Source organism: Sphaeramia orbicularis, chromosome 11 (assembly GCF_902148855.1).
Source record: "Sphaeramia orbicularis chromosome 11, fSphaOr1.1, whole genome shotgun sequence".
Classification (NCBI taxonomy): Eukaryota; Metazoa; Chordata; class Actinopteri; order Kurtiformes; family Apogonidae; genus Sphaeramia; species Sphaeramia orbicularis.
This window is the reverse complement of record NC_043967.1, coordinates 6,097,018-6,124,005: the sequence shown is the minus strand read 5'-3', so window position 1 is coordinate 6,124,005 and position 26,988 is coordinate 6,097,018. Positions and strand designations below refer to the sequence as shown.

Sequence of the window (26,988 nt, the reverse complement as noted above, 5' to 3'; positions counted from 1 at the left end):
CACACACACACACACACTCACACACGCACTGTCAAACACATGGACAAACACACACACACAGACACACACACACACACACACACACACACACACACACACATATATCGTTTTACCACCTTCTGGTACTAAATATAAATGGTCTTGCTTATATATATCTGATAGTGTTAAGCATCATGTTCTTTTATCTGCGCTAACACTGGCTGTTCTTTGATCCAGAGCTGTGGCTGTGTCCTGTAGGGGTCCCACAAGGCTCTACTCTGGGATCAATCTATTATATAGACTACAGCCTGTCCACACTAATAAATTACTGTTTTAAAGGTATAACTTCTGCTGTGTTTAAATATAGAGTCAACATTACTCCATTGTATTAACCTTCCAAAAACACAGACTTTTGGAAATGCTGCTGATGGTAGTTTAGTTTATAAACTCTGATGTTATAATGTGGATGGACATGAATACACTCCCATTGACTCATGTCACTGCATATCATCCTTGATGTGTTTTCTCCTTCTGGTAGATGTTTCTTAACCTCCTGGTTCTTTTTATCTGTGTTAGAATGTTTGGCAATAATTGCTGTAACTTTGGTAAAATGCTAGTGTGGACTGAGATGCTGATGATAATGATGTTATTGGACGCAATATGTGCAAAATTAATTAGTTCTGTCACAAAAATAAACAGTCTCCATGAAACCACTTCCTCTCAGTAAAAAAAACATTTTGGTCTTCCATCTATCTCTGCAAACCTGGATTATGTTGAAGCTGTGTTTGTCAGTGTTCACCATAAATGTCAACTCTGCTGGTGTGTGTTCTCCAAACACTCCAAAGGCATACATATTATATACATTCTACATACTCTGCCAGAACAGAGTAATGTGTCCGACTTCTTGAGGTGGCAAGAATAAGACAATTTGTTCTGGCCAGGACATTTCATACTTCACAAGAAACTCAAGAAGAATGTTCTGCCCAGACGGTGTGTCAAGAACAAGCTGCGAGAACTCCCAAACCAGAGCTGCAAGAACTAAATGATGTACTTTATTCTCGTAGCCCTGGGAGCAACAAGACATTTCTGTGATTGTTTGTGAGTTTGGAGCAGACTTACATCTCAGACCCTGTTGTGAAAATTTGGCTCCACTGTCACGCAGAGGCCAATGCCAACATCAGTGCCCACATCAACATCAACACCAACGTCAATGCCCACGTCAACACCAACGCCAACGTCAAGGCCAACACCAACGCCAACATCAACACCAACTTCAAAGCCCATATCAACACCAACGCCAGCACCATTGTCAATATCCACATCAACACCAACAAAAACGTCTAGCCCAAAACCAACACCAACATCAACACCAACGTCAACATCAGCACCAACATCAACACCAGTGCCAACATTAATGTCAGCACTAACATCAATGCCAACGTCTAGGCCAACACCAATGCCAACACTGTCAACACCAACGTCAGTGTCAACATCAATACCAAAGCCAGCGACAACATCAATGCCAACACCAATGTCAACACCAACATCAATGCCAATGTCAACACCAATGCCAAAGCCAGCACCAACATCAATACCAATGCTAATGTCAATGCCAGCATCGACACAAACGTCAATGCCAACACCAACACCAATGTCAACACCAACGTCAACGCCCACATCAACGCTAATGTCAACACCATCACCAATGCCAACGTCAATGCCAACATCATTGTCAATGTCAATGCCAACATCAACACTAACGCTGCCATCAGTGGAAACTCAGCAGGAGGCTTTTGATGCTGAAAGTCTGGTTGGTGCACTCTCCTGCTGCTTTCTTAGAGACACTGTATCAGTGTATCGTTGATTGATTTCGCGGCGCTCTGTGGATCTGATTGGCTCCTGTGACTGGCTCAGATCATGGGTAACAGAACCACTTCCTCTCTTTTAATGACCTCTGCATGTGTGGAGTGAACCTGTACAGTCAGTGGTCATTTACTTGGGCTTCAATGGCCAGTGGCCCGGCTCCGCCCACTACCAGGACAGTCCTGGTCATGGCTAGAGCACTAACCAACAAAACTTTTATTCAAAGGGATTTCTTCACATCCTGTGAAATGGATTTTCTGTCACATCCCCGTCTGTTCTGAGCTCTTTCTCTCTCAATTCATCCTCCGTTTGTAACTCTCCAGCATTTTCCCTCAATGGTCTTATCGATCTAACCACTACGCTGGACAGACGCATGCAGGTATGGAGGGGGGAGCAACGGCTGGAGAGGGCAGACCGGCGTTCACCTGCATGTTATCCGGGGTTGTCAGCCACCATCAGCCCACCATCGGGGGGGGGGGGGGGGGGCACCCATGCAGATGGGACGCACCAGCCTCTCCACAGAGGAGAGGGGGCGTTGGCGCCAGGAGAGTTTGTGCATGTACTGTGGACAGGCCGGACATTTTGTTATCCAATGTCCAGTAAAAGGGAGGGCTCAGCAGAGTTAAGGGGCATCCTGCTGAGCTGTTCCCAAGTCTCTGCCCCTTTTTCCCATCCTCTTTTCCACATCCAGCTCCTGCCCGCAGGTGCACCTGTCACCCTCACTGTGTTCATTGATTCTGGGGCAGATGTCAGTCTGACAGATGGGGGTGGACCGGGTCCTTCTGTCTCGGCCTCAGCCGGCCAGTGCATTGGATGGTCACCTCTGGGAACGGTAACCCACCAGACCCCACCTATTCCTATGCTACTGTCTGGTAATCATTTTGAGACTGTCCAGTTTTTTATTCTCCACTCTCCTCAGATTCCCCAGATCCTGGGTTACCCCTGGCTTCGGCGGCACAACCCGCACATTGACTGGTCCACAGGTTCCATCCTGGGTTGGAGCCCCACCTGTGAGTCTGTTTGCTTCCAGCAGGCCCCTAACCTGAAAGCCACAGTAAGTTCCAGTTCTGCCATTAACCTGTCTCATGTTCCGTCTGAATACCATGATTTTAGGGAGGTTTTCAGTAAATCCAGGGCCACGTCATTGCTGCCGCACTGTCCTTATGACTGTGCCATAGACCTCTTACCAGGTACAACTCCCCCTAAGGGCCGCCTCTATTCTCTGTCTGCCCCCGAACAAGAGGCCATGGAGACGTATATTAAAGAGTCGTTAGCTGCTGGCATAATTCGGCCATCTTCATCTCCTGCTGGTGTGGGTTTTTTCTTTGTGGATAAGAAGGATAAGACACTGAGACCCTGTACCAATTACCGAGGGCTTAATGACATAACTGCTAACAACCGATACCCTCTTCCACTCATATCCTCAGCATTTGAACTGTTACAGGGGGCTACTATCTACACTAAACTGGACCTTCGCAACGCTTATCATCTGGTCTGGATTAGAGAGGGGGATGAGTGGAAAATGGCCTTTAACACCCCTACTGGCCACTATGAGTATCTGGTTATGCCATTTGGGTTGACCAATGCTCCTGCTGTGTTTCAGGCTCTCATAAATGACCTACTGAGAGATATGTTGAACAAGTTTGTGTTCGTTTATCTTGATGATATTCTGATCTTCTTCCAGTCCAAGCAGGAACATGTGCGCCATGTCCAGGCGGTTCTGCTACGTTTGTTGGAAAACACTCTGTTTGTGAAAGTAGAAAAATGTGAGTTCCACACCTAATCTGTTTCATTCCCGGGGTACATCGTGGGACAAAACCAGCTGAAGATGGATCCGGTCAAGGTCTCAGCTGTCACATCTTAGCCTGTCCCTGAATCCCGTAAACAGCTGCAGAGGTTGCTGGGGTTTGCTAACTTTTATTGGAGGTTTATCCGCAACTACAGCATGGTGGCCGCCCTGCTTACCACCCTCACCTCCTCCAAGGTCCCGTTCCAATGGACCACGGCTGCTAATATGGCATTCAGATATCTTAAGGACCACTTCAGCAGAGCACCGGTCCTACAGGTTCCTGACCCAGAAAGACAGTTTGTGGTGGAGGTGGATGCCTCTGATGTGGGTGTGGGGGTGGTTTTATCACAAAGAGCTGCAGATGATCAAAAGATGCATTCATGTGCTTTCTTTTCCAGGCGATTATCACCTGCAGAAAGAAATTATGACATCGGCAACCGGGAACTGTTGGCTGTTAAATTAGCCTTGGAGGAATGGCGGCACTGGCTGGAGGGGACAAAGGTCCCGTTTTTGGTTTGGATAGATCACAAAAATCTAGAGTACATTCATACAGCCAAGAAACTCAACTCCCGCCAAGCTCAGTGGTCTCCGTTTTTCACCCAGTTTCACTTTTCTCTTTCCTTACGGCCAGGTTCCCATAACGTTAAGCCTGATGCTCTGTCCCATCAGTTCCTGGTTGGGGAGGAGAATGATAAGATGGACCCCATCCTACCTGTCACTCACCAGATTGCTGTACCTGGGACGTGGAGGAATGTGTGAAGGCCGCCTTGGAGGATCAGCCTGGTCCAAGTGCCTGTCCCCAGAACTGTCTGTTCATTCCCCAAGAATTGAGGTCAGAAGTTTTACAATAGATACATGGTTCTAACCTCACCTGTCACCCAGGTATTCAACGCACCATGGAGGCGCTACAACGGCAGTTCTGGTGGCCATCCCTGGCTGAGGACACAGCAGAGTTCGTCAACGCATGTCAGCATATGACCCCTCGCCGGCCTCCAGCCGGTCTCCTCTGTCCTTTACCCATACCCCATTGACCCTGGTCTCATATCGCCTTAGATTTTGTCACCGGGTTACCTCCATCAGATGGTAATACTGCTATTTTGATGGTCGTAGACTGCTTTAGTAAGATGGCTCATTTCATTCCCCTGCCAAAGCTTCCTTCAGCTAAGGAGACTGCTGAAGCACTGCTCCAAAATGTTTTTCGTTTACACGGCATCCCTGTGGATTTGGTGTCAGGTAGAGGCCCCCAATTTACCTCTGTATTTTGGCAGGAATTCTGTCGGTTGCTCGGGCTTCATCCAGCCTGTCATCTGGGTTTCACCCCCAGTCTAATGGTCAGTCTGAGAGAATGAATAAAGAAATGGAGACCATCCTCCACTGTATGGCTTCTAGAAATCCTGCAACCTGGTCCAAACAGCTGTTATGGGTTGAGTATGTCCACAACACTCTCTCCAGTTCTGCCACAGGACTCATCCCGTTTCAATGTGCTTACGGGTTTCAGCCTCCGCTCTTCCCTGTAGCGGAGGCAGAATCATCCTGTCTGTCTGCTGAGACCTTTATCCGTCGCTGTAGATGGACATGGGCCCAGACCAGAGCTGCCTTAAAGACAGCAGCGGAGAGATATTCTTTATCCACCAATCGCCGTCGGTCACAGGCCCCACAATATCAGGTGGGGCAAAAGGTCTGGCTGTCCACCCGAGACCTGCCGCTTCAGTACGAGTCCAAAAAATTGGCCCCTAAATATGTAGGCCCGTTCATCATTGAGAAACTGATAAATCCAGTAGCTGTCAAGTTAAAGCTGCCTTGCTCTATGCACATCCACCCAACCTTCCTAAAGTCTGTACGGGAGAGTGTCCTGATGCCGATTCCACAGTCATCGCCCCCTTCATGTATGATTGATGGTACCCCGGCTTACACAGGACGCCATTTGCTAAGCTCTTGGCATAAAGGCAGGGGTCTCCAATATCTGGTGGACTGGGAGGTGTATGGTCCCGTGGAGAGGTCATGGATTCCGGCCCGCCAGATTCTGGATGGACAGTTTATTCGGGAGTTTCACTGTCTGCACCCAGACCAGCCATTGAACAACCGTCGCTGCACTATGGACAATAGTGTGGTTTCTCCTCCTTCCCATACTCCTGGATTGCCGGAAGGGGAGGAGGGTCTGTTGTCAGAAGAAGAGGGGGGGTCAAGGTCTGAAGAGGAGCCCATGTCAGAAGAGCATTGACCCTCCTCCAGACCCCCTCCGCCCACCCTATTCTGTTCTCCTGTGTTGGGATGTCAGGAGCCGTCCCTTGAGGGGGGGGGTTCTGTCACATCTCTGTCTGTTCTGTTCTCTTTCTCTCTCAGTTCAACCTCCGTTTGTAACTCTCCAGCGTTTTTCTGTCTGAACCTCTGATCCTGATCCTGTTCGTCCTGACCTGACCTGCCTGCCTGGATTCCCTACCTACCTGCCTGTCCGACCAAGCCAGACTGTCTTCTGCCCCAGTAACGACCAGCTTTCGCCCAAACTGCTGCCTGTTCCCTGTCTGTTGCAAGTTTGCTTGTTAATAAAACTGTTAAAAGACTTAACTCTGTGGTACTGCTTCTGGGTCCTCCGTTGTACATGTGTCATTTTCGGCGCTTAAATGAAACATGGATAACTGTCAGTGAGTCCAGCACTGTTTGTGAACTTTTGCCACCCCATTGCATGTGCTTTAACTTTAAGAGGACGTCTGGTCATGGAGGAGGGATAGCATTTTTTTTTTACAAGAAAAGCCATGTTGGTAAACAGGTCAAACCAACAGCAGATACTTCCAGCTCTAACATGAACTTATCTGAGCTGGGCTCTGTCTGTGTTGTGTGCTGTCATATACAGACCACTGAAGTACTACAAACACTTTATTGGTGACTTCACTAATCTCTTGGCAGGAATAATCTATATTACAAAAGGGAAGTGGACTCTGTGTGTGTGTGTCTGGGTCATCACACTAACTCTGTACACAGGTGACTGCTGCAGTTTGTCATACTTCGGTATTTTTGGTCAGTGAACCGACTAGAGAAAACGGTAAGTTTACAGGACCAATATTTTTGGATATATTAGGAATTTTGAATACAACAGCCTTACAGATGCCCAGAATCATAGAATCATCATTAAAGTGGGCTACCTAGCAACAGATAAACAATAGGCCCATGTTGCCATGGTGTCAAATGTCCTGTGCACAAACAGACATGTCAGCTGAGAGGTTATTCAACTGAAAATGAGAATGGAATTCACCAAGAAATGAAAGAAAGGAAAGACTGAAGTGGATCAGAGGATCTGGAACCCAGGGTTCCCCACGGGTCAACACTAGTGTCTATATATGACTGAGTTAGAGGGTTTAATATCCATGTGTGTTGTCCTGTGAAACCAAAGACTTTTTAAATATCATTGACTTTTTAAATCTTATTCCATCTGTGTCTGGTCCTACACATATTGTACATACATACATACATACATACATAGGACCCTTATCCACTTGTGTTCTGGAATATCCCCCCTTTCTTCTGTTCCATCATCTGTGTAAATGAAATGGTGGATCACTTGGTTCCACCTCTGGAACTCCTTTGGAGGTAGGAACAGAGCCCTGATAAAGGTGGAACCAGGATTCAGGAACGCTATGGAAAAGGAACACCTCTGGTTCCAAACAAGGTGGGACGTTTGGATGATGGTGACCCCCGGGAGACAGTGGGCGCATATGGAGACACTGGCATGAATTGGTGTCAGGGGTGCCACTATCCACTGTGGCCCTGCCCCTTTGACTGGTGAACACAGGTCCACTGTGTAAAAGTCCACCTGTCTCACCTTTTTTCCTCCTTTGTCTGTGGAAATCAGACAATAGAGGGAAAAAGGTGGAATCACCATTTGACCTTTGACCTGGATTTGTGTATTAGTGGCTATAGACACACTCTTAATCTGGTTTTAATAGACGCTTTTACTGTTTGTGATGCTGTGGTTTCAGATCACATGTCTGTTGTATTTGACATGCCTTTCGTCTGTCATATGGTTAAATCCTCTAGAACGCTGTCGTGTCTCCAGCTCCTCCACAGATGCCTGGTTCTCCACAGCTTTTAACACAACAGAACCTGCGTGTTTTAACTTGGACGTTGAGGCATTATCGTCTTGTTTGTATTCCATCTGTCAGAGTACTACAGAAAACCAGGTTTCCAGCCGTAGAACTGAGCCCTGGGCAGATGAAGCAACAGCCACTGTCAGTGTAGAAGAGCAGAAGAACAAGGACAGGGTGCAGATGTTTTTACAGATGTTGAGGGACATTTTTACCAGAGAACAGTGAAAGCTGCTAAAACCAGGCCTATGGTGTTACTGCCACAAACTTCATGTTCTGTTTGAAACAACACATTATGTTCCTGATGACCCATAATCAGCCTAGAGAACTCATCTGAAGTGCTGCCCCCGCCCCTTCCTAACCAGTCAGAGAACCAGCCAACAGAGAACCAGCCAACAGAGAACCAGCCAACAGAGAGCCAGCCAATGGACAACCAGACAACCAAGCAACACAGAACTGGAGAACCAGCCAATGGAGAACCAGAGAACCAGCTAACGGAGAACCAGAGAACCAGCCAACGGAGAACCAGAGAACCAGCCAACGGAGAACCAGAGAACCAGCCAACAGAGAACCAACCAACAGAGAACCATAGAAGCTCCAGTGTTTGTACACATGATGGAATGCAGGTGTTCTGTGTCAGGCACTGTGGTTTAACAGGTAACCGATATACATACAGTGTGAATCCAACAGAGGAAAATGCTTGTGCAAAGCAGTGTACATAACACAGACAGTGGAACCTACTGAACAGTTTACAGAACACAAACAGTGGAACCTACTGAACAGTTTACAGAACACAGACAGTGGAACCTATTGAACAGTTTACAGAACACAGACAGTGGAACCTACTGAACAATTTACAGAACACAGACAATGGAACCTACTGAACAGCAGGTTCCTTCAAACCCTCTGACCAGACAAACACAAATGTCCTGAGGGAAAATGCACAGCTTGTATCAGACGAATGCACTGAGTTCAACAGGTCTGTGTTTAACCCATACAAACCTGCAGCTGCTTTTGTGCCAGTTCCAAAATATTGTGTTCTCTATATTTAACTTTTCTAAAGTGATTTATCATAATTTATTATGACATTATCCTCTGTGTATCCTCTGTTTATCTGTCAAAATCATGTATTTTTCTATATTTAATTCACAGTGTGACAGAGGAGCCCTGTCAGGTACCGTGGGAAAACTCCTGTGGTAAACCTAAGAGCACGCACATACGCACGCACGCACGCACGCGCACACACACACACACACACACACACACACACAGTCATTACTTGTTTGTCCATTTACTTCCATCCGTTGGCTCTGTTTTCCTCTTATTTATCGATTGACAGTCATCACAGTAGTCTTAGGTGCAAATTTGACAACTGTTAACCACTATTCTTTCCATAGTTTTGTCTTCTCTCAAACTTCCATCCAGTATACGTCTCACATTCACACGTCCCTACTATCAAACCAAGCACCGCTCTGACTTCCAGGTTATGTTTCGTCGTGCGTGGGACGCGGTCTTCTGACGTCCTGGTAAGGTCACCGCAAAGAGCCAGTTTTGGATTAATTTTATTTTTCCTGGTCATTTTAGAGACCCAATATTACAGGTATTACATATATTGTATTTAAACAGGATTTACTATAATCATGTTTTCATGAAATATTGTATGGTGTTGGAGATATGTCCATTTTAGTTTGTTAATTACCTGGGGGGAGGGGCCTCAGGGTTTAAACAGAGGGCCTTGGTCCATCATGAATCAGTGGGTGCTGAGCTGGTTACACTGAAAGAAACAGCTGGGTGCATAACTGAAGAATTGTTTTTGCCCACTGTTGTAAATATTATTTTTCATATTTTGTTACTGAGCACTAATTTTTACACCTTGGGAAGACGAGCACAATATATCATTTAAAATAATTTTTTGACTATGCCTTTATTTTCCGTTTCATCCGGAGGAACCCCGTCACACCGATCCTGTAGATGTTCATTAAATATCAGATTATAGTTCATGGTTATGATATCAGAAACCCTTAAAGACCCAAACGTCCGCCTTTAACCCTTACAGACCCAAACGTCCACCTTTAACCCTTACAGACCCAAACATCCACCTTTAACCCCTAAAGACCCAAATGTCCACCTTTAACTCATAAAGACCCAAACGTCCACCTTTAACCCATAAAGACCCAAATGTCCACCTTTAACCCATAAAGACCCAAACGTCCACCTTTAACCCTTAAAGACCCAAATGTCCACCTTTAACCCTTAAGGACCCAAACGTCCGCCTTTAACCCTTAAAGACCCAAACATCCACTTTTAAACCTTAAAGACCCAAATGTCCACCTTTAACCTAACCCATCTACTGATATAAAATGTTTAATACCTGTTGAGCCACTAATCCTATCAATCCATGTCAATAACTGGTGTAAAATACAGCTCTTCATTTTTTCATGGTCATCAGATATGACCATATTTGGATGTTCAGAGGCTCCATAGTTACCGTGGAAACACCGTCATCTTCTCCAACACTGATTCACAATAAAACCCCATGGAGTTGGATCAATGACAGTGAATGGACACACTGGGTTTATATTCAGTTAATGACAGATTGGACTGAAAAAGACACTGTTTATTCAGTTTTCTCTGTTTCTGATAGAATAACCATCAACTTTAATCTGAGCTTTAATGAACATCTACATGATCTGTGAATTAAATATAAAAAAACAGAGGATTTACACTGAAAAAAATTAAAATAAACAGGATAATATTACAATAAATGGTGATAAATGACTTTAGAAAAGTTAAATATAGAGAACAAAATATTTTGGAACTGACACAAATGTAACACTGGGCCGTTTTACAGAACTGTCCCATGCACTGGCGATTGCAATTGGTCATTATAGCTGTCAATCACTAGCTGTCATTTTTTTTTTTTTTTACATTGAATAAGTGATTAAAACAAAGTGATCACAATGATTATGATTTGAAAACAAGTATAACACATGAAATCTACCTCAGTGCAAAATGTGAAGTTATTAGTTTAACAAGTCTCATTAAATAATAATCATGTGTTTGTGAACTATCCTGCAGATAACCACCAGGGGGAGATAGAGATGTGCTTTCACTTTGAATCTGGAGTGTTCTCATAGCATCCATCTTTATTGAGGTTTTGCACAAACGTCACATGATCACGTGGTTGTCTGTTTACGATGCCATATTGGTAGGCAAGCTTTCCTTGGATCAGACAGCATGTTAAACGATGGACCTGATAAACTCCTATGTGCTCTTTATAACTTAGCTTTCACCAATTATAAGTTAGGCATAAAGACCGCTAGGTTCCATTGGTGGCAGCAGTGGTCCTGTTCTGCTGACCACTGTTTATAGTTATTACTGCGGTCAGCATAGCTAGCGTAGCGGGGAGCTGCTGACAATACTCCCCACCCGTCTTTGCAAGTCTGCTTTTCTACTATGGGACAGCCTTCCCGATGCAGTCAAGTCAAATTATGCGGCCGTGAAAGAGAAGATGGGATCGGCTTTTGAACAGAGACAGTTATTGGACCATTTCAGAGCTAACATATCAGCTCGTTCACAAGTTCCGGGGGAGAGCCTGGAGGTGTACGCAGCTGATGTGAGCCGGCTGGTAGCTGGTACTCCTGTTTTTGCCTCCGAGTGTCCCGTGCATCACTGTTGTTAGTAAACACTGAAACTCATCTATTGCCGCGTTTCCACTACGTGGAACCAGCTCAACTCGGGTACCAGATACTATTCCTGGAGACCGTTTCCATTACAGGACACTACAGACTTTACAGTACCTGGACGTCATACCGATGCAGCGCGTTACTTCTGTGTCGTCTGCTCAGAGTTGCTGATAAACTCGCTCGTTGCGTGTTGTCTCATCAAGCTCATGCTGAATTTTTACGTCGGCCATCAAAGACTGAATCTCCTGACTGAATGGTGTAGTTTTGTGGGCTGTCATCATGTAGATTAACCTACCACTACATTTACTGTAAACTTCTGCATCTGTTTTTTGTAAAATGGTGGGTCACAAAGACAACTCTCTGACCAGTCAGTGGTCTGCAGTGTTTACACATCGCGTTTTAGTATCTGTTCCCCAGTCTTGGAACCTCAGCGGAGGTGATACCAAAAAAGTAGTACCGGGTACCAGATTCTAGGTCCTTTTTCATAATGGAAATGCAAAAAGGCCAAGTTGAGTCGAACCGAGCCAGTACCACGTAGTGGAAACGCGGCATATGGCGCCTTTATCACAAGCAGACATATCCGCACATAACAAAACACGCAAACACGAGTCCAAAGAAAAACACGATATAAAGCAACAGTTGTGACTTTCTGGATCCAGATAGTGTGCCTACCAATATGGCAGCGTAAACGACAATCACATGACCAGTGACATCAGCTACAAGTCCTCAATATACGGTTTATGAGATATTTTCTGACATTTAAAGAGGTAAATTTACATTTAAATGAACCCAAATATTCTGTAATAATATAAAGCACATTTATAAGAAAAGAATCACAAATTTAGAAGAAAAACATTTAATGCAATTTTAATATTTAAGTTTTTTCCTTATATGTATTTAATCTCTGAGAAATATATATATTTCTTGGGTATAAATTTGTGCTAATGCAATAATAATTTTCCTGTATGTATAGGTTCTTTTCCTGTAAATTTACCACTTCAGTATCAGACAATTTCAGTTTTTTTCCCCTTATACATTTTATAAATAATCTCAGAAAAACTCTTGTTAACATTTAACAGTTGAAGAGGTAGAGGGAGCAAAGCCCAAAGGAGAAGCTCTCCATTTACTGGTCGATCTACATTCTGACCCCCACCTGTGGTCATGAACTCCGGGTAATGACCCAAAGGACAAGGTAACAAGTACAAGAGACTGAAATGCATTTCCTGTGCAGGGGGGCCGGCCTCAGCCTTAGACATAGGGGGAGGAGCTTAGACATCTGGGAGGGACTCAGAGTAGAGCTGCTGCTCCTCCATGTCCAGAGGAACCAGTGGAGGAGGTTCATCTAGTGAGGACACCTCCTGGACTCCTCCCTGCGGAGGGGTTAGGGGCGTGCCTGTCTGGGAGGAGACCTTGAGCCAACCCAGGACACACTGTAGGGATTCTATCTGTGGTCTGGGAACGAATCAGAGTTCACCTGGAAGAGCAAGTGGGAGGGGCTGTGGAGGGTATGTGTGTGGGGGTGTCTGGGCTCCTGTCTGAGCTGCCCCCCCCCCCCCACACACACACACACACACACACACACACCTGGACCCCGATAAGAGGAAGAAGATGGTACGGTACAGTACAGTAATTCAAACACAACCTCACATCATTCTGTACGTCAGTCTGTACACCAGTCTGTACATCAGTCCTATTCATATGGAAATGGGTTACTGTGCAGAGCTGAAGTGAGAGTGTGTATGTGTATATATATATATATATATATATATATATATATATATATATATATATATGTGTGTGTGTGTGTGCGCGCATGTGTGTGTGCGCGTGTGTGTGCATGTGTGGTTGTGTTAGGTAATGCTCCACAGCCCTTTGAACAGGCACACACTCATATATTCTCCATTCATGCTCGCTCCTAGTTGTCTGTATGTCTGTCCATACCTCCCATTTTCCCTCCAAATGAATGTAAAGGGTTCATAAAAGCACCTGCAGGAGGTAAAGGCCTACCATACTCCACAGCTGGGTGAGTCTACACATGTATTCTGTTCCATCTATACCTCCTATCCATCCATCTGCCCTCTGATCACATACACATGAGCGTCGGTCTATTCAGTAGACGGTTACCAGAGCAGAAGGGCATGGGAGCGCTCCACATCCCATTGAGCTGACACGTCCTGGATGATTCTCCTTTCAGCTGTCTTCCACCCAGACAGGAGTATCGCACCGTCGAACCAAAGGTAAACTTATCTCCACTCAGCACACCGTTAGGAGGAGAGCCAGGATGACCGCAGTCCACCACTGGAGAGAGAGGGAGGGCGAGAGAGAGAGACAGACAGACAGACAGACAGACAGAGACGGGGCGGGGGGGACAGAGGGAGAGAGAGGGAGAGAGAGGGAGAAGTGGGGCGATCAACACAGAGCTGGGAAAGGGTTTAATGCACATTTCACAGACAAACTGGAAAAAAATGGGCCTCCTAGAATTTAGGAAAATGTGTTTATTTACTCCAACACCTTGATTCACACTGTTCAGAGTCATTTTTCACTGGGGTTAGAGACAACTGGTTCCTAATTTCAGTCTAAATTGATGGGTTGGAACGGATGGAACTGAGGCAGCTAATGTTAGTGTCTTTACAGTTCAGACACATTTAACAGACAAATTTATTTATTGATTTAACCTTTATTTAACCAGGTAAGTTAGTTAAGAACTGAGTGTCATTTCCAATAAAAAAACTGGCCACATTTAAACACAACACAGTCAACAAGTTTATGGAAACACAACTGAAGACCTATCACATCTAGTTTAATATCTTTGAAAAACTTTTAAGGTATTAAATGCAGATTTATAAATTCAAGACTCTTCAGACTTTTGAAAGCCCTGGCTGGACAGTGTACAGGTTTCCTGCACATACTTTGAACCTTTTGTTTTTTCATACATGTGCTAATATGCACTGTATGTGTTTATTTGAGTACTGGTACAGTATCTAAAACTGCATTATCTGTTACTATATTCTCACTGATAATAACTGCTTTTAAACATATATCACTGTAAACACTGTAAACCAGGGCTGTCAAACCCATTTTATTTCAGGAGTCAGTACAATAACAACACAATAACCTATAAATAATGACACATACAAATGTTTCTGTGTTTTAGTGCAAAAAAACCCAACAACATTAAATTATGAAAATATTTACATTTACAAACTATCCAACAAAAAAGATGCAAAGAACCTGAAAAAACAGAAATTTCTTAAGTAAAATAAGTGCAATTTTAACAATATTTTGCCTCATCTTATCCTTTATTCATGTGCCTTATGAAACGAATCTACAAAGGCACAAAACATTTAATAACAGGTAGAATGTTGTGAAAATTGGACTGAATTTTCTTTAGACATTTTAAGTTGTTCATATTTGTTCAGGTTATTCACATTTTATTGTTCAAGGATAGTTTGTAAATGTAAATAGTTTCATAATTGAATCTTATTTTTCCACTAAAAGAGAAAAAAAAATGGAGTTGTCATATATATATATATATATATATATATATATATATATATATATATATATATATATATATATATATATATACATATATATACACACAGGGTGGGGAAGCAAAATTTACAATATTTTGAGGCAGGGATTGAAAGACAGTGTATGACCAATTAGTTTATTGAAAGTCATGAGAATTTATTTGCCACAAGAAAATTTACATAATAGAAAATGTTTTTATTCTATGTGTCCTCCTTCTTTCTCAATAACTGCCTTCACACGCTTCCTGAAACTTGTGCAAGTGTTCCTCAAATATTCGGGTGACAACTTCTCCCATTCTTCTTTAATAGTATCTTCCAGACTTTCTCGTAATAGTTTTGCTCATAGTCATTCTCTTCTTTACATTATAAACAGTCTTTATGGACACTCCAACTATTTTTGAAATCTCCTTTGGTGTGACGAGTGCATTCAGCAAATCACACACTCTTTGACGTTTGCTTTCCTGATTACTCATATGGGCAAAAGTTTCTGAAAAGGTATGGATAATAGTGTTAGGTATGATTATGACATCAATATATGTTTGGTTTCAAAACAATTGACGTAGTGCCTGCTGAGAAAAAACAACTAAATGTTCATTGTAAATTTTGCTTCCCAACCCTGTATATATATATATATATATATATATATATATATATATATATATATATATATATGTGTGTGTGTGTGTATATATATATATATATATATATATATATATATATATATATATACACACACACACACACACACACATATATATATATATATATGTGTGTGTGTGACAGTGACAAAGTAATGTCCAACAAACATCTGTACTGATCAGCATACACACATATATATATGTGTGTGTGTGTGTGTGTTTGTTTGTTTGTTTGTTTGTTTTTTCACATTAAACCAAGAGGAAAATTTGGAATCATTATTTATAGATTATTATGCTGTTATTTTACATGTGATCACATTGGTGTGTATGTGAAACCTGAACTAAAGCCACTTTAATATCACTGATTGGTCAGATCTTCAGTGTGATTGTTGCACTTTGTGAATTCATCCTGCGGGTCGGATTGGACCCTTTGGTGGGCCGGTTTTGGACAGAGGAATTAACCAAGAAAGTAAAACACTGAACTGGACCAGAGGATCTAGAACCCAGGGTTCCCCATGGTTTAATGCACTAGTTTTCGACTGATTTACATAAAGAAAATATGTCAGAGTATGTGTCGACCAGTGGTGGAAGACAGATTCACGTTTGTTTGTTTTTTATGAATTTAAGGGACTAAAGAAACACTGTGGAAATATTCTACCTCTGCATTCAGAACTACAATGAAGGAAACTCTAAGTACAAGAACAGGAGAATGTCCTTAAAGTACAGAGCGTCAGTGTTGAACTATTTCATCTGAGGTTCTGTGGTTCCTATATATCATGAACTGTGTTGAACCGTCACAAACCTGTGTGATGCTGATCAGTACAGATGTTTGTTGGACATTACTTTGTCACTGTGTCTTTGAATGGAGAACGAATGCTTTGGTCTTGAATTAAAACAGATTATTGTTTAAACTAAGTTGAAAATATTGATTGCATATGTGGTAAAGCATTGGTTGCTGGTGTTTCACATTATTAGACCTCTGTATCTAGATCATTTGTTCTCAAAATAAGCTGCAAATTCTGACCTAGAAAAAGGGAAGATAAGAATATGTTCTAAAAACAAGGCTGACACTCTGGCACTGCCAAGATAGTTTTTCTATCAGCACTTTAAACTAGAAAAAAAAAAACAGATTAATATCCTCAAATCAGTAAATGTCCCTTTATTGAAAATCCCTTTTTGCAGTGTATTTGTTTTCATGGACTCACACACACTAGGCTAACAGACAGTTTTGTGCCCATGCATTTCTCAGCTCATCTCAGAGGGTTTTTGAAGAGGGAGGACAATTTGATCAACCCCCAAAGGAACACTAAATCCTTCAAACATTCAGAGTCAGAACATTCAGAAACACGTGATTCCAATGGATGAGAAGAGGATGAAATACTGTAAAGTAACTAAAACTACAAATGTGTTTTCTGCAGATTTGCCTCTTCATGCATTCATAGTTTAATTCAGTTTCAAACTGTTTAACAGTCTGTTGCACAGTTGTCCTTGTAGTTTTTCACAACATAACAGCTCTGACGCCAAGTCTGACAGCGACTGAGACGAGGCTTTGGGTCGTCCTCAAACAGACGCTTGTGTTCAGGCTTTACCGTCAGGGAGACAAAACTTGGCACAACATATACATCTATATTTTATGTAGGTTTACACCAGTGTTTGTCAAACTGTGGGCGGGCCCCCTGGGGGGTGGGGGTGGGGGGGATTTCCAGTTGTTCATGTTATTCAGATTTTTAAGGAAACTGTAGATGTAAACATTATCATAATGTAACTTGACTTTTTTCACTCTTATTATTGGTCTGGTCCGGCCCGTTTCAGTTCATATTGGACTGAATGTGGAACTGAACTAACATGAGTTTGACAGATCTGATGTAGAGGATGAAAAACCTGACACAGTCCACAGACAGACAGACAGACAGACAGACAGACAGGTGAGGGGTCTACTGACCTATGCACTCAGGCAGCGGTTTGTCCCATTGGCCGGTGGGCTGACAGGTGAGCACAGGTGATCCAAACAAGTAATATCCAGGGTTACAGTCGTAGAAAACCACGGTGCCGAACGTAAAGTTGCCGTGCTCTATTTTACTCTGGCGGATGGAGTTGGCCGGGATGCCTGGGTCCGAGCAGTTGACCACTATACACACAGAGACATGGACATGGACACACAGGGACACAGAGGACATGGACAGACATGTGTTATTTGGTATGAACCTGAGAGGGTCACTTCTCTTCCCTTTCTCCTTTTTTATCCAGTGAAGATACTTTGGAAAAGAATCTGGGGGCTTTATGGAGGAGGCTGTGGTGAAGAAAAGCAGATTTAAAATGACTCATGTTAGGTGATGCTGTGGTGGAGGCGGGGTTTATGTCAAGGATGCAGACACCATGCAGTGTGGTGGCGGCTTCTTATCATTATGCTGCGTTTTTATGTGACTCTATTCATAGACAGTATATTCTGAAGAGCAGGCAGAGTGCCTTCAGCCGCTGTACAAACCCATGGAGGTAAAGCTGTCTGCCGCTGTTGTTGGAGACCAATCAGAGCCTCAGATTTATGCTCAGTGCAATCAGAACATGCTTATTCAGTCATGTGGAGCTGGGGGGGGGGGGGGTTCAAAATTCCCCCAACACAGAAGAATAAAGTGTATCAGAGATGGTTGAGCTGAGGTGAAAGAAAAATGAAGATGGGATGGAAAAAGGGTGAGGGAAGGGTAAGGAAGAAACAGAGCTGCCATGGTTAAGGTAAGGGATAAATAAGGTTAGGGGTGAATACACTTAACTTTTCTCCCCACCTTTACACGTTGGGGGCGGGTGACTCCACTGGCGGTTGGCCTGACACTGAGCACGTGCCGGCCCCTCCATTTCATAACCCCGATTACAAACGAAGCTAACCACGTCATTGAGGTTGAAGCCGTTGCCCACGGTGCGACCATATATGGGACTTCCTGGATGACCACAGCTGATGGCTGTAAGGAAGAGACAGGTCACATCATGGATGCAGACAGAACATGTTTCCAGACTCAAAAGATAAAAAAAAAAGGTTGTATGCATTAGATCAACTTTATATTTGTGTGTTACGTTTTTTAAACATTTCTTTCAATCCCAGGTTTTTTTGTTTCGCTTTTCGAACTTTTCATGTTTGTATTGCTTTTAATTTCTGTTTTAATGTTGGTTTTTGGCTCTTATAAAGCAGTCTCTAGACCCTTTGCCATTGACCCTAAAACTGTGTGAATAGAACTTGTTCATATAAATTTGTCTAATGGAAAAATGACAATTTCACCCAAACGCTTGTTTTTCTCTGAATAGTTGTTGTTAGAGGTGGTTTTTCTTAGTTAAATTGGTATATGACACAAAACTGCAATGGAAAGACCTTTGAGTCCAACTAGAGTCACATGACCAAAACAAACAGATGTTGATGGATGTTAGAACAAGAGAAGAAGAGTTGAACCCAAACATGTGTGGGTATGTGTTGACATACCAGGAAACCCAATCATTTTACAATTTAGTAGGAGATAGAGGGGGAACGAGCATTCTAGATTCAAAACAACACAGATTTATGTTCATGTTTATGGAATGACTTCTACTGACATCTACCAGAATAAAGACGTTAATCAGCACATTTGGGATTGAATAGAAAAAACAACATTACACACTTCTGTTTTTAACATATTTAAGAAATATGGGGAAAGTTTAGCACAGATGGACAATAGAAAAGGGACTAGAGACAACTTGAGTCAAGGTACCCCCTTTTGTCTGTGAAAAACACCAAATAAATAAACTGCACTAACTTATATTATTAGAATTATTATGATCATTATAAGAAGAAACTTTACATTTCACCTTTCCAAAGACAAGTTTATAAAATGACACAAGTACACAGTAAAAATGACATGAGGCATTATGAACTGAAAGATCAATAAACACATAAAACATCAACGGTTGTATATCACTATGAAGAAAAAGAAGAAATTAAAACATAATGGAAAGTGAAAAATGGCAAAATTCAAAAATCACAGGAAGACTGGCTCAAAAGGTTCTGGCTCAAAAATATTTAACCTCCTCAGACTCAGCTATGGGTTTACAGTTCATGTTTGTGGACAAGAGTTTCACAACTTTATCAACAAAAAACAAAACACAAAAAACAAACTGTCGACCACAAAGGACATTCCATAAAAATGTGGAAAAAATACACCTGAAAAAACTGTTGCATCATGATGTTTCCAATATCGGCAATTATTGAATTTTAAAAAAGCCCAAACTTGTCCTTTCCTGGGTCTGAGGAGGTTAAAGCTGTAAACAGAATAAGTTGGATATCTATTGTAACTGTAGGCAGCCAGTGCAAAGATACAAGTGTAGGTGTCATGTGTTGGTATTTTCCGTTTAAATTCGGGGGTCTGTACTGTGGATGAACTGGAAAGAAGCCGAAAAAAGGAAATTCCAATTGTCAAGTTGTGAAGAAAAAGCACAAAAAGGGATGTTTGGACGTTTCTGGAGAATAAAAATGCTTTAATTTTAATGAGGGCGACACGGTGGTGCAGTGGATAGCACTCGTGCCTCACAGCAAGAAGGTCCTGGGTTTGATTCTAACACCAGTCGACGGGGGGTGGGACCTTTCTGTGTGGAGTTTGCATGTTCTCCCCGCATTTGTGTGGGTTCTCTCTGGGTACTCCGGCTTCCTCCCACCATCCAAAGACATGCACTGATAGGTTAGTTGGTTAATCTAAATTGCCCATAGGTATGAATGTGAGAGTGATTGTTTGTCTTTTTATGTCAGCCCTGTGATGAACTGGCAAAATGTCCAGGGTGTAACCCGCCCTCGTGCATACGTAGCTGGGATAGGCTCCAAGCAACTCCCGTGACCCTAGTGAGGATAAAGTACAGATAATGAATGAATGGATAATTTTTAATGATTTAAAAAAAAAAAAAAAATTCATGTTGGATCTAATGTGGTTTTTAAAGGTTAGATCAGTGTCTCTCAACCTTTTTTGAACAAACGCCCATTTACGTCATCATGAGCCACCTGGGGTGGTGTTATAGCACTCCGTAGGTAACACCCCCTTTACCTAACATTACCACCAAAGACCAGATGGGGGGGATGGTAGCCATAACGTACTTTATTACGAAGGCGCGCGGGGGGGGGGGCACTTTAGAGATGAGCCACTCCAGTCCAGACTGTTCAGACAGTCCAACTGCTTTTACCAAACTGTGGTCTGAAACATTATCAGTTCAGATCAATGCAGTGAGCTGGAAGTGGTGCTGGGGGGTCGCACTGTTTCCACAGTATACACTGTTTGTACTTTTCTTATGCCTGCATTTATTTTTTACGCTTTTGTTTTTGGAGTCAGATATATTTTGCAGCATCTTTAAATATGAATGAGGACAGTGGTAGTAAGTTATTTAGGACAACTGCAGTTCTAGTATCAATGAAACAGCAGAAATGTATATATGGAAAAAAAATAAATAAAAAAAAAAAAGATGGTCAAGAGTTTCTACTGAGTTTTCCCAGAACAGTTTAGTTGTTTACAGGATTCAGTGTCAGCACTAGAAAGGAGAGGAAACACAAACTACTGAGACTGAATTTACTCCTGAGGAAAACGAGGAACAGCGTGGTACGAGCTACAGCGAATAAACATGAAGGAAACATCAACCGTATACGACCACCAAGAAAACACAGACCGTATACGACCACCAAGAAAACACAGATCATATACAGCCATGAAGAAAACACCGACCGTATACGACCACCAAGAAAACACAAATCATATACAGCCATGAAGAAAACACAGACCGTATACGACCACCAAGAAAACACTGACCGTATACGACGGGTCACCAACCTTTTCTCTTCTGTGGGCTACTTTTACCTAATTAAGTTGCCGGAGGGTTACTCTAATTTAGCAACATTTATTTACATACCTATTTTTCATACATACACATATTTTGTATCATGCGTTTGTAACATTGTGCTCTTCATTTATTTTATTTATTTATATATCTTTGTTTTAACATTTACAATACTTAAAAAGTGTTAATATGAAACTATTATTTTACTTTAATTAAGAAAATCAAAAGTAGAAAAAAAAAACAAATACAAGCACTTGCATGCTGTATTCCTAAATATTTTAATACTATGTTAAAAATTATGAAATGGAACAATCCTGCATATTTTTATAGAATTATTAAAAACAAATAATACACACCTGTAGGTGCATTTTTAATACTTTGAAATTGTGAAAAGGAACGCTGTCACTCACACAATAAAACTTCACTAGCATGTGTTGCTGTATTTCTGAAGGATTTGACCTTTTCTAAATTCACATATGCTGTCAAAACATATTAATTAAAACCAGAACTTTGTGCACATAAATCCACCATCCCCGTCACTTCTACAGAGTCATCACACTGGAGTCAAACGCAGAGGCACCTGTTCAGGTCTGACTCTAGCTGTCTGAGCACATGCGCAGACAGTGCACATATGTTTGCGCTGGTCCAGGATGTGACCCACTTCACTGATGCCTCTGTTGAAGCGCTGGCCTTGGTCAGTTTAGTGAACATGGACTAACTGACCATGGACTGTTGTTTTTGGGGTTTAGTTTTCAGCTCTTTTACATTCTCTTCACGGAGGCTGATTCCCACTGGAGAATCTCCAGAAAAGTTGCTGTGAACTTTGGTGAAATTACGCTCCACGTTGCATCTTTTACTGACTTCCAGAACGCGCCACAGATCAGACACACACACTCGTCTTTCACATTTGTCAAACAGAAGTCCGTGCCTCATCGTTGGTGAAAATAACTCCCTGACTATATTTGGCCGACATTGTTGCGGGGCTAAACCCACTACCTGCCTGGCATCTGGCTCATCCTGGGCCCCCCCCCCTCTCCAATGACAGGCAGCAAACAAGCACTAAAGTTTGATTGACAGCTAGTTGACCGTTTCATCTCGGGAGGGGGACACTTGTAATTTTGATTTGGTAGAAATTTAGACCTGTTCTACCAAATGACGAATCAACTTTGTGTTTTTATATTAGTGACCATTGGCGAACCACCGGTAGATCGCAAGCAACGTGTTGGAGAACCCTGAACTAGTTCTATTTTTAGAACAGGCCTGCGGGCGACTCGTGTGGTCCCTGAGGGCGACCTGGTGCCCGTGGGCACCGTGTTGGTGAGCCCTGGTATACGACCACCAAGAAAACAGTGACCATATACAACCACGAAGAAAACACCGACCGTATTCGACCACCAAGAAAACACTGACAGTATACGACCACCAAGAAAACACTGACCGTATATGACCACGAAGAAAACACCAACCATATATGACCACATTCTAAGGCTCACCCACTGGGGCTTTGACAGACTGAAGTACAGCGTTACCTGTGACACTTTGGTCTAAAACAGCCTTTATTTATTTTAGACTGTTTTCACCACTTATTTGGTCAGATCAAATGAGGAATTTATTTTTTATCCTTTTTATTCTCTGTATTCTAAATTTTTCACTGTATATCATGTTTCTTTAATTTCCTATACTTCATTTAGATGCTCACAAAAAGTCCAAGTAAATTAAAAGCTTATTCTATCAGAAACAGATCAAACTGAATAAACAGTGTCTTTTTCAGTTCAATCTGACATTAACTGAACATAAACCCAGTGTGTCCATCCACTGTCATTGATCCAACTCCATGGCTTTTACTGGTGAATCAATGTTGGAGAAGATGACAGTGTTTCCACGGTAAATACGGAGCCTCTGAATGTCCATATGGGTCAAATCTGATGACCATGAAAAGATGAAGAACTGTATTTTACACCAATTATTGACATGGATTGATAGGATTAGTGGATCAACAGGTATTAAACAGTTTAGATCAGTAGATGGTTTAGGTTAAAGGTGGACGTTTGGGTCTTTTAGGGTTAAAGGTGGACGTTTGGGTCTTTAAGGGTTAAAGGTGGACGTTTGGGTCTTTATGGGTTAAAGGTGGACGTTTGGGTGTTTAAGGGTTAAATTAATATTGTTACATGTGGGAAAGGAAAGGCAAGAAGAGGTGAATTGAACAGAGAAAAATCTAGAGGAGAAAGACGATGGTAAGTACCAAAGGATTAGTTGGTACATTTGAGAAGAGGAAGAGAAAAACTGACAAGGTGAGGAGGAGAAATGATGAAAAGAAGAGAAGATCTGGAAAAGGAGGAGAAGGAGGAGGAGGTCTTTGAGTTCATCAGTGTTTGCTTCCATAACATACAAATTTATCTGACAGCATTAGCATGGCCTGCAGCTAAACACACACACACACACACACACACACACACACACTCTAGTTTCATCATCATTCTGGGCTGAGTCTCTCATCTCCATAATTACAGTATCATTTGGTTGTAAAATGATTTCCCTCAATAATACTGTCAGTATAAACAAAACAGTAGACAGACCCTCCAGTGTGTGTCTGTATGGGACAACACACACAAAAACAGCTCCATGACCATCACATGTCAGGAGGTCCAATCTAAAATGAACAAAAATTATATTTGTTGCAATATTTAGAATGTTGTGTACACATTTTTTTCCATTTAGATTTATTAATTATTGTCTTAAAAATATCATGTGAACGTCAAAGGTCATGTTTGGTCATTCTATGGAGCTGAATATGGATTAAAGGCACTATTTCACTATTATATGTATGAGTGATATAGAAGTGGATCCAACTGCATCAGAGTTTTGATGGGATTTGGATGAAATATTGGTGGTTCAAGGTGATGTCAAATGGAGCTGAGTTCAACATCTGGAGGTTTAGAGAGTTAGACAAGATCAATATAAGGAATCAGAAGATGGATCCAACTAAGCATCAAACAGTCAGCTATGTATGAAGAAGTCTAGGACAGAATGGACAGGTAGGGACAGAAAGGACAGATAGGGATGGAAAGGACAGGTAGGGACAGGAAGGACAGGTAGGGACAGAAAGGACAGGAAGTGACAGAAAAGACAGGTAGGGACAGAAAGGACAGGTAGGGACAGGAAGGGACAGAAAGGACAGGTAGGGACAGGAAGGACAGATAGAGATGGGAAGGACAGGTAGAGACAGAAAGGACAGGTGGAGACAGGAAGGACAGGCAGGGACAGAAAGGACAGGTAGGGACAGGAAGGACAAGAAGCGACAGAAAAGACAGGTAGGGACAGAAAGGACAGGTAGAGACAGGAAGGACTGGTAGGGACAGGAAGGGACAGAAAGGACTGGTAGGGACAGGAAGGACAGGTAGGGACAGGAAGGACAAGAAGCGACAGAAAAGACAGGTAGGGACAGAAAGGACAGGAAGGGACAGAAAGGACAGGTAGAGACAGGAAGGACTGGTAGGGACAGGAAGGGACAGAAAGGACAGGTAGAGACAGGAAGGACTGGTAGGGACAGGAAGGGACAGAAAGGACTGGTAGGGACAGGAAGGACAGGTAGGGACAGGAAGGACAGGTATTGACTGGAAGGACAGGTAGGGACAGGAAGGACAAGAAGCGACAGAAAAGACAGGTAGGGACAGAAAGAACAGGTAGGGACAGAAAGGACAGGTAGGGACAGGAAGGGACAGAAAGGACAGGTAGGGACAGGAAGGACAGAAAGGACAGGTAGGGACAGAAAGGACAGGTATTGACTGGAAGGACAGGTAGGGACAGGAAGGACACACAGCCTTCATTAAAAAACAGTGCTGTTATTTTGACACCAAACGACAGGAAAAACTCCAAATACAAATCCAACTGACATATAGAGGACAGTGGGACATCTTTACTCTTCTTGACTAAAATAACCTACAGCTGTTGTTGCATCATTGACCCGTGCACCATAACATGCTAAAGTTATTTGCGTTTGCAGTGACTCGAACCCTTATTCTGCTCCACTAATGCAGACACTACGTCACCATTGTCATCTTTCAGGCATTCTTCTAATTTCAGTCTCTTCTGGGGGGTGAAAATCCTCTGTTATTGGCTGGAGGTGGTGCTCATCATCACTACCTTAAGTGTGCCCTGTAAGGGCCCAAAAACACTCCGAATGCTTTAAGTAAGTCACCAGTTTTAGAGGATTTTCACAGCAGTCTGGACACCTCAGAGTGGTGCTCTTTATCTGGTGTCCACCACAGGGTCAGCCCAGCCCTCTGGACCTTCACATTGGACTGCTGGTGTCAGTCCACCCTACCAGGGGACTTTGGGACAAGATTAAAGTTGGTCCAAATGCAAACCTCTTACACTACTGGACACAAATAGAAGGCTGAGTCTACAGGGCTTTATTTCTTCTTTTTTTCCAATTTGAACTTTGAATAAAACGAAATAGAGGCTTTATCAGCTCTACTAGACATGGAGCCACTAGGACGAGGATGTCAAACTCATTCTAGTTCAGGGGTCACACAGCCCAACATGATTTGAAGTGGGCCGGACCAGTCTAATAATAACAGGATAACAAATAAATGAAATGGCCATAGGCAGTGCACCTGCCGGAGGGCTCTTCTTCACACTTTATAACCTGATACTAGTGGTTTTTCTGCAAAACTGAGGGAGTTGGGAACAAAACTGGGGTATTTTGAAAATCATGACCTTGAGTTTCCCTTTCAAGGTCATCAAAGGTCAACAAAATTGGTCCCAACTGAAAGGTCATAGTTGAGTTCTGATCAGTGGATAATACTGTTAGTGGATATCTGCATCAGTTCACAGATAGAAGACATTTAGGGAATTTACACACTGGCAAACTTTCAACTGTTCAAACTCAGAAACTGGAAGTGATCGAGGAAAACTAAAAAAAAAAAAACACAATTTCCTACTTTTCCAACTGAACATTGTGGTAGAAGTCATATTCTTTTATCTTAAACAGTTCAGAAGTTATAAGTGAATGGAAATTGTGAAAAAGTGCCAGAAATACTTATACTGTCTGTCATAAATCTGAAGTGGTAAATGACAGAAAAATTAAAAAATAAGTCAAGTCCTACTTTTTCATACTTTATAATGTGGTACTAGTCGTTTTTCTGTAAAACTGACAGTTACGGGTGAAAATGAAGTATCTTGAAAATCATGACCTTGTGTTTAACCTTTGAAGGTCATCAAAGGTCAACAACATTGGTACCAAATGAAAGGTCATATCTGGCTTCCTATAAGTCGCCAATACAAAGTTAGTCGATATCCATCTTAGTTTTCAAGATAGAAGCCGTTTTCTGAATATGCAAATTAGGTGCTTGAGCCCAAGTTTGGCTGATATCTGAACTGTACTTTGGCTTATACCGTAAAAAATTGTGGGACTGGGGGGTGGGGGGGGTGCGAAGGGTGACCGAATTCTACAAGTAGTGCGAAGGACCTGTGTAAAGCTGTGAGATAGGAAAGTGAGCTCCCCTCACCTTATCATTAATGATGGGGGGGACGATGTGCCAGACGATCCCCCCCACAGACCTCGATCTGTCCTCAGTCTGGACCTTA

At 42.5% G+C, this 26,988-nt stretch overlaps 1 protein-coding gene across 1 annotated transcript in view; it reads right to left on the bottom strand.

Annotated features, from left to right (window-relative positions):
* LOC115428800 (CUB and sushi domain-containing protein 3-like) overlaps positions 1–26,988 on the bottom strand; it is a 965,368-nt gene that overhangs the window by 31,386 nt on the left and 906,994 nt on the right. Inside the window, exons 56-58 of the mRNA XM_030148025.1 lie at positions 18,348–18,521; positions 17,510–17,695; positions 13,521–13,694 (exon numbers count right to left, since the gene is read on the bottom strand). Of these exons, the coding sequence (XP_030003885.1) occupies positions 13,521–13,694; positions 17,510–17,695; positions 18,348–18,521 (534 nt within the window). The remainder of the gene's footprint in view (positions 1–13,520; positions 13,695–17,509; positions 17,696–18,347; positions 18,522–26,988) is intronic.